This window comes from Eptatretus burgeri, chromosome 11, assembly GCF_056783735.1.
Source record: "Eptatretus burgeri isolate ZD-2024b chromosome 11, Ebu_testis_v1, whole genome shotgun sequence".
Lineage (NCBI taxonomy): Eukaryota > Metazoa > Chordata > Myxini > Myxiniformes > Myxinidae > Eptatretus > Eptatretus burgeri.
The window spans coordinates 1,464,340-1,477,540 of NC_140971.1; the positions used below are offsets into that span (position 1 = coordinate 1,464,340).

At 46.7% G+C, this 13,201-nt stretch overlaps 1 protein-coding gene and 1 pseudogene across 2 annotated transcripts; both read right to left on the reverse strand.

Annotated features, from left to right (window-relative positions):
* Nucleotides 1–2,401: 2,401 nt before the first annotated feature.
* Nucleotides 2,402–4,319, reverse strand: LOC147016277 (uncharacterized). The gene is made up of 2 exons (XM_085844862.1): nt 3,900–4,319; nt 2,402–3,776 (listed from the first exon to the last, which is right to left on the reverse strand). The coding sequence occupies exon 2, from the start codon at nt 3,671–3,673 to the stop codon at nt 2,402–2,404; it is 1,272 nt and encodes a 423-aa protein (XP_085700988.1). The 5' UTR covers nt 3,674–3,776; nt 3,900–4,319.
* A 6,218-nt stretch (nt 4,320–10,537) lies between these two features.
* LOC147016278 (uncharacterized) lies at nt 10,538–12,117 on the reverse strand (annotated as a pseudogene). The gene is made up of 2 exons (XR_015049019.1): nt 11,942–12,117; nt 10,538–11,599 (listed from the first exon to the last, which is right to left on the reverse strand). The product of XR_015049019.1 is annotated as an uncharacterized LOC147016278 (transcript).
* Nucleotides 12,118–13,201: the final 1,084 nt, after the last annotated feature.

Below are 13,201 nucleotides of genomic sequence, written 5' to 3' on the forward strand. Positions count from 1 at the left end.
ATATATGATATAATGGGCATATAGGAGCATGAGCAGCGAGAATGCCGATAATCCCCTTTACAGATTGAGTTGTCGAGGGGGCCTTATTCGTCGACCTCTCCGGGAGTAAATGGCAGTTTCACTTGAGGGAGACTCCCGATCCTCTTGGTGAGCCTCGACTTGTGCCGGGGATGACTCCTCGATCGCTCTCGGGTGGAACGCGGCAGCCCCGTCGCCCGGCAGGGTTGCTGGGCTGGAAAGGTCAGAAGGAGGAGTGCCAGAAGGTGGTGTACCGGCGGGAGGAGTACCTGAGGGAGCCAGATGGCGAACCGACACAGTGGTCTCCCTGCCATCCGGGAGCCTGACATGAGCATACTCTGGATTAGTGTCAATGAGTTCGACCCCCTCCACCAGGGGTTCATACTTGCTTTGTCGTACCGGGCGTTTCATGAACACTGTACCGGGGTGGGTCAGCCAGTTGGGCACCGTTTGACCGTCAACATAACGTCGTTGGTGAGTAAACATACGTTCGTGAGGAGTGGCATTTGTGGACGTGCAGAGCAAAGAGCGTATGGAATTCAGAGCGTCGGGAAGGGTAACCTCCCACCGCTCGGGGCCCAGTCCTCTCGATTTCAGCGCCAGAGTTACGGCTTTCCAAATAACTCCATTATACCTTTCCACCTGCCCGTTTCCCTGTGGGTTGTAACCCGTCGTTCGACTAGTTGCTATGCCGTGCTCTAATAGGAATTGTTTTAGCCCGGCCGACATGAAACACGGCCCTCTGTCTGAATGTATGTACGAAGGTCTCCCAAACATAGCGAAGAGGTCAGAGAGACATTTCACGACAGTGCCCGAGGTCATATCCGAGCACGGAAACGCGAAAGGGAACCTTGAATATTCATCAACAACGGTGAATATGTATCTGTTGTCTGTCTCGGTCGGCAGGGGCCCTTTGAAGTCAATGTTTAGTCTCTCGAAGGGGGAAGTGGCCTTGATCAGTCTGCCAGATGCCGCGCCAAAGAATCTGGGTTTTAGTTCAGCACAAACAGGGCATGAAGCATTCATTTGTTTAATATCTTCAACAGAATAGGGAAGATTTTGTCTGCGTACGAAATGTGCCATCCTGGTTACCCCTGGGTGGCACAGAGACACATGGAGGTCTTGCAAAGCCTGGCTGATTGTTGCCGAACTGTAGACCCGGGAGAAGGTATCTGCAGCAGGGTTTTCTTTCCCGGGCCGGTAAACAATGTCGTATCTGTAGCAAGCTAGGTCTATCCGCCATCTCATAATTTTTTCATTCTTAATTTTCCCGTTATTTTTCCCATCAAACATGAAAGCCACGGATCGTTGGTCCGTAACGAGCGTGAAGTGGTTTCCCAGTAAATAATGTCTCCATTTCCGCAGCGCTTCAACGATGGCGTACGCTTCCTTCTCTATCGCTGAGTGTCTCTGCTCGCTTCTAGAGAGAGTTCTCGAGAAGAACGCGACCGGCCGCCCAGACTGATTAAGTGTAGCAGCTATGGCGTGATTTGAAGCGTCGGTCTCCACCACGAAGGGCACCGAGCTGTCGATCGATAAAACCACGGACTTACTGATATCATCCTTGAGGTTGTGGAAAGCTCTTACAACAGCGGCATCTGGTGGAAAGTTTTGCAATGCACTAAGGGATGTATTTTCTCGGAGTATTGCGAAATCCATCTCGCATAGTAAGCGAACATCCCGATCACCCGGCGCATTGTTTGCAAGTCCTGAGGTGGTGGAAGCTCACGGAGCGGGCGCAATCGCTCAGGATCAGGCTTAATTGTGCCGTCGGCTATCGTGTAGCCGAGAAGGTCAATTGACCTTGCCGAGAATACGCATTTCTCGTAGTTGAGAGTCAGATTATATTTTCTAGCAATGCTCAAGAATCTGTCCAGATTCCTATCATGTTCCCTCTGATCCCTACCGCACACTGTGACATTATCCACGTAAACAAAAGTGTCTTTGAGGTTTTCATCTGAGATGATGTCGTCCATAACCCGTTGGAAGCAAGCTACTCCATTCGTGACACCGAATGGTATCCTTCTGAACTGGTAGAGGCGCCGCCCTGCCTGGAATGCAGTGTAAGGTTTGTCTTCCTCTCGGATGGGAATTTGATGATAGGCGCTTCGCAAGTCGATGGTACTGAATACCTTATAATTGGCCACGCGTTCAACCATCTCATCTATGCGCGGCAGGGGGTAGGCGTCGAGTTGGGTGAAGCGATTGACCGTTTGGGAATAATCGACAACCATTCGTTTCTTATGGTTCTGACTGCTGGTTACTAACACCTGTGCGCGCCATGGCGAATCGCTCGGTTCTATAATTCCCTCCTCCAGTAATCGCTTGGTTTCCGAAGTGATGAAATTCATGTCAGCAGTGGTATATCGCCGCGATTTAATCGCTATCGGTTTGCAGACCGGCGACAAGTTAGCGAACAGCTGGGGGACGTCACCTCCGCGGTGGTCAACGCATTTAAAATTAGACGAGGCTTGCTTCCTCCAAAGGGTATTTCGACGCTCGTGTGCTGCTTGAGGACATTATGACCCAGAATTACGTCTGCGCACAAATCACGAAGCACCAGCACCTTTACATCCCGATGCGTGTACCCTTTTACGTCCAATTCAACATTGCAGTACCCTCGTACGCGGGATTGTAGTGAGGTGGCGGCCATGCATACCGTATTGTCAGTCGGGTGGATTACCCATTTCCTGCCCTTCACTAGCGAGCTGTTGACGAAACTTTCAGAGCTACCAGTATCAATCAGTGCCTCAGCCATTTGCCCGTTAATTCGTACGTTGATGATAGCCTTGGATAGATTCCCCGGGGAGGCTGCAGTTAATTTATTCTGCGAGTAGAGAGCCGCAGAAGTGGGTTTATTTCTCCTTAGAGTAGATTTGCATACCCTGGCATAATGCCCTTTCTTGTCGCAATTCATGCATGTGGCATCTCTGGCGGGGCATTTTTGACGAGGATGCCTTTTGTACCCACAAAAGAAGCATTTACCAACCGGAGCAGTTGCTGAGGAGTTTGACGAGGTCTGGGTATCCGGCTCCTCGGGTGTTTCTCCATCCCCTATGTCTGGCTGTGTCTGTGCCAGTGGGGTTCCTTGGGTTCCCATCGTAGCAGCGTTCATGAGCAGCATCGGTGTCCCAAATGACTCAGATTGCTGCTGAGCCGTATCCATCGCTCGAGCCTGATCGACTACCTTGTCAAGAGTGGGTTGCGCTTTCTCTAGTAAGCGTTGCCGTATGTGGGCTGATCTGAGTCCTTGGATGAATGCCTCCCGTGTGGCTTCCTTTCGGTGTTCCTCGGCGCTTACCGCCCGGAAGCTGCCGTCTTTTCCCAGCTGATTCAGAGCTTGCAGGAACTGATCGATTGTCTCCCCGGCTGCTTGCTTGCGTGTGTTGAGAAGATGTCGTATGTATACCTCGTTCTTGGGCTTCACGTAGAGCGCTTGCAGCACCTCGATCGCTGCTTCGTAAGTGTCGCACCCCGAGAAGAGCCTGTACACGCTGGGCGAGACATGATTCACGAGGGCGGCAAATTTGTCAGCTCCCTCCGCGATGATGGTCAGATAGTGTGAGAAGGAACAGAACCAATGTGACCATTTCATTTCTGCGTCAGTCGCGTTCGGGTCTGCGTCGAACCTCTCTGGTTTGTAGATCTTGTCCATCGTTGGTTGAGAGAGCCGAGAAAATCAAATGGAATAAATTGAAATGAGAGCGAGAGATGAACCTTCAGAGTTTAGGCTTTATTCCATTTGATTGGAGCCGCTTCTGTGGGCACACCGGGGAATACAGGTTCAGCTAGGAGTACATAAGCAGTAACGTATACATGTGCAGTTAATCATTGCAGACAATCCGCGTAAGCACGGAGTTCGATATAATCTCCATTCTCACCAGTCAATGAGCACCTTCAGTTAACGAGCATCAAGTGGACAGCCGATGTCAATAGCAATGCCCCGGGGACAATCACTCGTGCCGCAGAGAGACCTCCCCTTATACGCGAGACGCACAACATGTGATCCCGCGTCATGTCCCTCAATTCACGACAATTCACCACACTCGTGTGTTTGGAGATTATTATATTTTCACTTCCCTCCGGGTTCCCCATGGAACGCCAACGGCAAGATGTTCATACACGTCATGACGTCAGCACGTCGTTTGGCCAGACTGGAGGAAACAGCCGCTTCAGCTGGAAAGGAGTCACGTGCACGATGCGCGAGGGTCGACGGTCCATCGGGTCTTTGGATGTGCTGGGTGAGGTACAGAACACAGGTGCAGGGTGGATACCTGCGAGGTACAGGACACAGGTGCAGCGTGGATACCTGCGAGGTTCAGAATACAGGTGCAGGATTTGTAATGTATTCAATCGTCAGAGACGAAGACTGAAGTGGAACCAACAGGTGTAATTCGGACTCGGCACAGCATCGGGACATGGGCGAGTCACGTGACTCCACGTAACCATGCCCGGTTCACCCCTGGATGCATTATCATTAACTGCTGATACATCTCATGTCTCCCCCCCCCACTTTTTATTATTATTTATTTATTTGTTTATTAATTATTAATCAAATCAAGACTCTCAGGAGGCTTACAGACACGAGCTGATCTTCTAAGGGCTTGTGGAGGGCTGTCCTTGAACTGCTGTGGGTTTCTCAATAAGGGGTACATGGTTGGGAAGGAGTTCAGGTACATTGATGGGTCAAAAGCTTTCATGAGGAAACACATCAGGTTCAAACGCAGGTGGTGTTAATACAGGAATGGGTGACAAAGGCACTTGAGCCGGTTCAATGTTTGCCTCCCCATGACATAACCCGAGTTGGTGAACATGTTTACGCATGTATCTACCATCACACAACTTCACAAGAAACATCATTTCACCGATATTATCCATAACGATGCCAGATTACCACTTGGTTCCACATCCGGAGTTCAACATGTACACGGGATCGTTGATCTGGAAGTTGCGGTATTCAGACATTTGATCGTGATTACGTTTCTGTTGATACTTGTTCTCTACCTGGACCGTTAGTGTAACAATGGCGTACAATGGACTCGATGTCACTATCACTGGACTCAATGTCACTGTCACTGGACTCAATGTCACTATACTCAATGTCACTGTCACTGGACTCAATGTCATTAGACTCAATGTCACTGGACTCAATGTCACTGTCACTGGACTCAATGTCACTGTCACTGGACTCAATGTCACTGGACTCAATGTCACTATCACTGGACTCAATGTCACTGTCACTGGACTCAATGTCACTATACTCAATGTCACTGTCACTGGACTCAATGTCATTAGACTCAATGTCACTGGACTCAATGTCACTGTCACTGGACTCAATGTCACTGGACTCAATGTCACTGGACTCAATGTCACTGGACTCAATGTCACTGTCACTGGACTCAATGTCACTAGACTCAATGTCACTGGACTCAATGTCACTGTCCAAACCAGGCCACCAAACATGGGCTCGGGTAATAATGACCTTCACGGTGACTATACCTGGATGAGCATTGTGGAGTTCACTGATAATATAATTTTCCTGCGGAGTTTAGGCGGAATTATCACTCGGCTACCCTAAAGCAGGCAGTCTGCATCAATAGAAAGCCCATCCTTCCGGTGGTGATCCCCCATTCACCTGACATAACACAACGTTTCATTTGTGACAAATCTGGATTGCTATTGGTAGCACAAGCAATCTGCTTTGCGGTTACAGGCGCCTCATCGTGAATGACGTTAGCCATGAGATGAATGATATCGCCAGATTGTGGAGGTTCTGCGATGGTTACGGGAAGCGGCAAGCGACTGAGCACGTCAGCACAGTATATTTCCTTACCAGGGCGGTAAACCAATAAATAGTCATAACTGGCAAGGGTCAACGCCCAACGTTGTTCACGACCTGATGATGTGGGCAGAATGGCTGAAGTTTCTCCCAGGAGACCTAACAAGGGGGTTTGTGATCAGTCTCAATGGTAATATGTCTTCCAAAGACTTATTGGTGCATCTTTAAGGTGCTCCAGGCACACGATATCACCTCTCGTTCTACTTGAGCATAGTGACATTCAGTGTCAGATAGGGTTGGTGATGTATACGCAACAGGATGGAGATTACCAGTTCCATTTGTTTGCAACAATGCACACCAGATGCCATATGAAGAGCTATCACAACTGAGAACGAGAGTGGGAGCACTCGGGAGAGTGCAAAACCTCCGCCGCCAATACTGCTGGGTCACTCAAGTGAACCTTATATCTTATTCATTAAATATGTCAACAGTGCTGACAGTTATAGTTCTTTTCTCCAATCACTTAAAACATGTAGAAATGCAAAAAAAAATTCCTTTTTTTGGAGGGGGGGGTAAAAAAAAAAATTTGAGGGGGGGGGTTGGAAATCACTTAACATGTAGAATTGCAAAAGGAGCCTGGTGTTGGTGCAGTAGTTAGGGCAGCGGCCTGGGATCCAAAAGGTCCTGAGTTCAAGCCCCGTTGAGCCACTGAATTAATACACCAGGGGGTTGACTCAGCCTGTCATCCTTCCGAGGTCAGCGAAATGAGTACCAGTGTACTGGGCCGGTGTATACCCCGGTTAAAAATAGGTGTACCAGATCCCTGTGTCGCAAGAGGCGACCAGGGTTGCGTCAGGAAGGGCATCCGGTGTAAAAAATGTGCCAAATCAAAATGCGGATCATATGGATGATCCGCTGTGGCGACCCCTAATGGGAGCAGCCGAAAGAAGAAGAAGAAGAAGAAGAAGAAGAAGAAGAAGAAGAAGAAGAAGAAGATGTAGAATTGCAAAAAAAAAAAAAAATTTTCCTCTGACAATTTTTTTTTGGGAGGGCATCCAAAATGTAATGGCATGATCCTTGGACCATACCTTACCCCCCCACCAAGTTTCGTCGAAATCCGTCGAGGAGTTTTTTCCGTAATACTGTTCACAAACAAACAAACAAACAAACAAACAGAAAGGGTTGAAAACAGTAACCTCCATCTATCTTCGAAGATGGCGGAGGGTAATAAGTTCCTTGGATGAGTCGTAATGGCGAGGAGGACAGCATGGTTTTAGCGGTCTTGAACGCTCTCTTTTGGACAGAGGCTCGACGGTTGTGCTTCGTTGAGGCAGGAAACTACCAATGTAGGTCAACATATCCAGAAATGCACGAAGTTCCCAAATGTTTTGTGGAATTGGTGCATTCGCAATTGCTACAACTTTGCTCGGAGAGGGCAAAATGCCTTGACAGGAGATCTGACAACCCAGGTATTCAACTTCACGTGCCATAAAGGTGCATGAATCACAAGACTTACAAAACTCCACAACATCACGTCGCAAGCCCAGCCAAAAGAAATGCGTCATGTGGAGTGACCTGCCAAGGTGACCTCCCAATGGTATCTCATGTGCTAAGCTCAAGATCTCATTCCTTTGCGGTTTTGGAGCCACAATTTGATAATTAATTTTCCATTCATCATCTGCTGATACCAGAAGTGGTCTGCACTTCCTCATTAATATCCCATCTTTCTGAAAGTATCAAATTAGGACTTTGGTAACCTCCTTCTCCATGAGGACATTATTAGCTAGCACTCTTAGCTTCGCATCCTTCATTTGCTCTTTTATGAGACCCAATTTTTTCTGATTGGCTACCACATTTGTCCTGTGGTCCAAGAATGTGGCCATCACTAGCTTTACTCGCGTTAACATCATCACTGACCTGTTCCATAAAAGTACCCTCTAAAGTGTACGTGGATTCTAAGTCCACATCCTTTTTCACTCCTCTCTTCAGAGTGCTTCCTAGACTTAGACTGAGGCACTACACATGTCAGAAAGAGATTACGAATCTCCTTCTCAAGATGCTCCGTGTTATTCTCCACAATTATTTCTTCCACCATCCGTGGATTAATCGAGACTTGACCACCGGCTAAATCAATTCCGATGATAAAAGAAACTCCTTCCACAAGAAGAGTAGACTGTGGACTCCAGTAACAAGTTCGGATAGCAACTCGGACTCTTGATTAACCGCCCGAAGAGGTGCATGAACAAAACCACCAACTCCTTGCAACAGTACAACAATTCCTTGCCAAGCTTGGTCACTTGAGGTCCACTGCACATCAGGATCTGGTATGATGATGTGGTACCATTGGAGCGCAGAATGTGCGAGCGATCAGAAAGAAAGCTGCATATGGTTGGGATCATCGCTGGGTTGATGTCAAGTTTAAATCAACTCACGCACTGCTGTCGTATGGTCAATCAAATCAAAGGCCTTTTTAAAGTCGATGGTACAGATGTTGGCATAGTAGACCGGCTTGTCAAGATCTCGGGAAATAACATCGAGAAGATTGACGAAGTAGTGGTTGACAGAGCTGCCTTTCATATTGCCAAACTCATGTGGGTCTATCAGATGCTCAATGTCGGCCATTACCCATTCTGCCAAAAAGGCTTCAAGCAAGCGAGCTCTGATAGGCGTAATCGAGATCGGGCGGAGTTGGCTGAATTCAGTAACAGGCACAGATTTTGGAATTGGGCACAATGATGCAATTTTCCAGCAATTTGGAAAATGACTGAAACGAAGACAGAACTAATTCACAGGCTTTAAGAATAGCATGCCTGGTGTTAGCTTAATGGTTAGGGTGGTGGGCTTGGGATCCTTGGGTACTGAATTCAAATCCTGCTTGGCTGTTGGATTAATACCAGGTGGGTTGACTCAGCTTGTCATCCTTCTGTTGTTGGCAAAATGAGTACCAGCTTGTTGGGATGATTGAGCCATTTGAGTATCCAGTGTTGGAGTGATGACCCCTCCAGGATTGTGCCCATCAGCCCAGGAGACCGCTTTGGCAAACAAATAATATACATAATTAGAACTGCCACTTTATAACTGCTGGCAGTGATGACTGGTGACCAAGACGTCCCACTTTGACGCAAACGCCACTTTCATTGGACACCTGACCATGACCCATGACGTTTTATGATTATTATCCATTATTCAATTAAATTTAGAATGCGATTAAAATAAATTCAATTCAAATCAAATGGAAGACCAAATTGGTACAGTCTTGCATTAGATTCATCAGGTCAGGTCAGGTATGGGAGCATGCGTCGGAGCAGCGTGTCGCTGCATCCACATTCCGCCGGTACTCCAGGGGTCTCTGTCTGGCCATCTTTACAGAGAGAACCCCCCCCCTCGTTCCCCCAAATTACGAGCATATTAAATTTTGTTCCAAACATGCAACATGTTGAACCAAGACGAGCTGAGGCAGGTGGGAAGTGGTAGTGTCGTGTTAGACAAATCTATGGCCCAGGACGAAACCACTGTACAGGACACCGCCATGCAGGTTGACCATCCCGTACAACCGAACCCAGAGGTCGTAATGGGCGCAGTGGGAGCGGCGGCACAAGAGCTCCCCCTCCGTCAAATTTCCTCCCCAATTTCTGCCGTAGCCGCACACCATCATGGCGGATCGGCTGCGCCGGGTTCATTTGAAATGGGCCAGTTGATGGCAATGCTGGCAGAAATGAATGCGAATGTGCGACGCACAGATGTGAACATACAGAAAATGAACAACAAGATGGATGACATGAGGGGCGATATGCAAACGCAGCGGGGTGAGATGCAGAGCATGGGGTTGAACCTCCAGGCGGGGAAAGAGGCAATGAGGACGGGCGTAAGGGGCATCATGGTGGCACCACGTGGCGGAGACACCGAACCGACACGGAGTGTGCAATGTGTCCAGCCCGCGATGGAGACGGGTAAGGTCGGGACGAGCGACGTCGTAATTCATGGGGAGACCGAGACGTGTAGGGCGAGACACGAAGGAACGACGGAAAAATTGAAAGAGGTGACGGGGACGCAGAAAATAAAAGAGACAAAGGAAGAAACTAATGAACGCGATGGGACGACAGAAAAAATTAACCAAGACCAAGTCACTTGAACCACGACCAAGACCAAGCCACCCAGACCGACTGCTTACCACCTGACTTCTTCCTGGGTGCTCTGGCTTCTCATTGGCTGGGGCGCGCGTGCGATGCTCGCCCTTGGCTCATTGCGCAGAGGAAACTCTCAATGCCCTTTTTTGGAGCGTGGCTCCGATCTGAGGCGATGGAAGCCCCACCCACGTCTGTGCTCGGCACGCATGCGCGTGAGGAAGGCCGATGGCGGCAGGAGCGAAGGAGGGATTTAAGATGGACAAAAAAAACTGACTATAAAAGAAACCCGCAGCGTACACATGAAATGAACCCATGAGACAGAAGGACGGGACCCAAACGAGAACACATACTTATCGAAATAACTGAACTGCGGGGATTGCTGACTGTCTGTGTGCAGAAGGCTTCCAAATCCGTAACAATATGTCTTGTTTCTCCAGAATAATTTTATTTCAAAACCTTAAGTGAAATGAGAACTACAAAGGACAAAATTTTGTTTACGTGGATTGGGGGAAAAAAATCTTTTTTACATCTGGGGGTTTATCCTCCTTGGTCCGGTGTCAACAGCTTCTACTTTCCAAGAACAACCATTCTGCAGATACATGTACTTCCATTTTTAACTCCACATGAAATGAATACAAAGCAAACAATCCATCTTATTTCTTGGCAATCCACCGCAAATTGAGCCAAACAACAAACATGAAATCATCATCTGTCGACTCATCTTCAAAATCTGACTCATGGTCACCACCTCCGTTATCAGTGGCTCCGAACTTATCAAGGAAAACCTGTGCTTCAGCTGAAAGATATCTGACGAGTTTCTGGACATCTCGAACTTTGGCATCCTTGACACCCAACTGCTTCGTGCAGAGTGCTGTGTATTAAACAGCATGTTGTGTATTAAACCAAAACAGAGACCTTCTGTGTTGGCATTGTTCTCAGCAGCTTCAGTAAACTCCTTCAACTTCTTGTCGCAGACGTTTGCCTTCGTTTTGTTGAAAAGCAGCTTTGTTTCTCGGCCCTTTGTTGCAGCTGAATTTTTTTCAACCTTTGTTTTGGCCTTAAGCTCAGTGCAGACACAACAGACGTCAGATCTGGGCCTTCCAAACCCATAGTTAAAAGGTTGCTTGAAATGATCAGAGTAAAATGTGAATTTTATTTCACAGTCTATCTTGTTTGGATCAGTTCCAGCCCGATATTCCGCATATTTATCGGGGTACAACAGTTGAGGGAACAGAGTGGACATTTTCACAACAATCAGTTCAGAGGGATACACAATATGGGAATGACCGAATATGTGCATCCACCTTCACCTCTCAAATCGTCAGGAATGCACTTTCTATTGTTTTGAGTCCCTCGTTTGTGTTTTGGTGTGGCTCCCTTAGACTGATGCTGAGCGACTCTCCTCACACGTTTTGTCCCCACTCCATGCAGGTTTGCAAAGGCTTCTCTACAAACCAATTTTACGTCATCTCCCAGTTTCACTTGGTAGTAACACTGCCAGCTCCGTTAAAATGCTGCTTGTGTTCCCTTTGGTCTCCTTCGCTGGGGAGCTTTGTTACTGATGAGGGACATCAAATCGGCATCTTGGCCATCATGGTTGCCAATGGTGTTAAAATTTCCCAGCAGTATCTCTCGTGCAGCAACAGTGAAGGTTTCAAGGCACTTCCTTCGACACCTGAAATAAAAATACCTCATTAAAATGTTTTTACAGGAATAACTAACAAAGCTCAGATACTTTTCATGCAGTGATATTGATATTTGCAAATATGGCTCAAAATAGCCTGACACTTGGCGGAAAACTACCCGGCGCTGGATGGGTTAACGGTATCAAATTTGACCTGAAATAGTGAAGGATAATAAAAATGAAGAATCAGTGCAAGATTCTGTACAAAGCCTGGCTGTCCATGTAAGAATGTATTGAATTTTATTAAACTGAATATTATTGATAAACACACAGTGCACTGTGTCATGGTAAGTGTTGTGTTTGCAGAGGTATCGACTTTAGATCGATATTTACCTGCACTTCTCTCACATTTCCCTTGCAGTTCCTGTTTCCTTCTTGGCAACAACATCCTCTTTGCCTTCTGCTCTCGGCCTCCTTCGTTTGTTTTTGGCCCATTCTCCTTCATTTCGTTTCCTTTTGGGTCTTATTTCTTCATCACTTGTATCAACATTCTCCATCGGCGCTGCCATCTTGGATCACTGCTGCTGCCACCGAAATGTCGAGGCCAAATTTCCTGCAACCGAGGCCCGACTCCTGGCGGTGGGTCTCTGCTGAACTCACAGTGCAAAATACATTGTGAATCAGCACATTTATTCATGGGAGTTGGGACCTTCCTGCACACAGTCAAAAAGCTTGTCAACTACAGAACATAAAACATGCAAAACGTGAATTTTAAAAATTGGTGGAGATGGGCTGTTATAATTGGAGAGTGTTATAGATCACCCTCATTCAGACTCGTGGTGTTATAATTGGAAGTGTTATTGCTCTCCCTCATTCAAACTTGTGGTGTCATAATTGGAGAGAGTGTTTTGGATCACCCTCATTCAAACTTGTGGTGTTATAATTGGAGAGAGAGTTATCGATCAATGCTACTCAAAGTGGTGGTACGGGGACCGGTGCCGGTATGCGAGTCATTGACTGCCGGTCCGCGGCGAGTTTCCAGTTTTCCATTATCATAATATATAACATGTAATGTATAAAATGAAAATGTATAAAATCTTGAAAAATAATATATTTAAGCTGACAAATTCAAAATACGAGAGAGAGGTCTAAATATATGTTATTCAAAATATATTATATCTATAAAAAAGTGTCAACTTTTATTATATTCATTATATTTTAATATTTTTCCGGTATAAATTAATATTACTACGGATGTACAAACAATATTTTCTCGGATCATAAACAAATAATAATATGGTACAAATATGGTTCCGCTTCTTGGCACATTGGGGAAAAAAACCTGCTGGTCCGCCACATCAGATAGTTTGAGAAGCACTGTATAGATCACCCTCATTCAAACTTGTGGTGTTACAATTTGAGAGAGTGTTATAGATTACCCTCATTCAAACTCACGGTGTTATAATTTAAGAGTGTTAGAGATCACCCCCATTCAAACTTGTGTTGTTATAATTGGAGAGTGTAATAGATCACCCTTATTCAAACTCATGGTGTTATAATTGGAGAGTGTTATAGATTACCCTTATTCAAACTCATGGTGTTATAATTGGAGAGAGTGTTATCGATCACCCTTATTCAAACTCATGGTGTTAT

What these genes read in the sequence shown, in the direction of transcription:
- LOC147016277 (XM_085844862.1), bottom strand. Translation starts at nt 3,673, where the DNA reads ATGGACAAGATCTACAAACCAGAGAGGTTCGACGCAGACCCGAACGCG.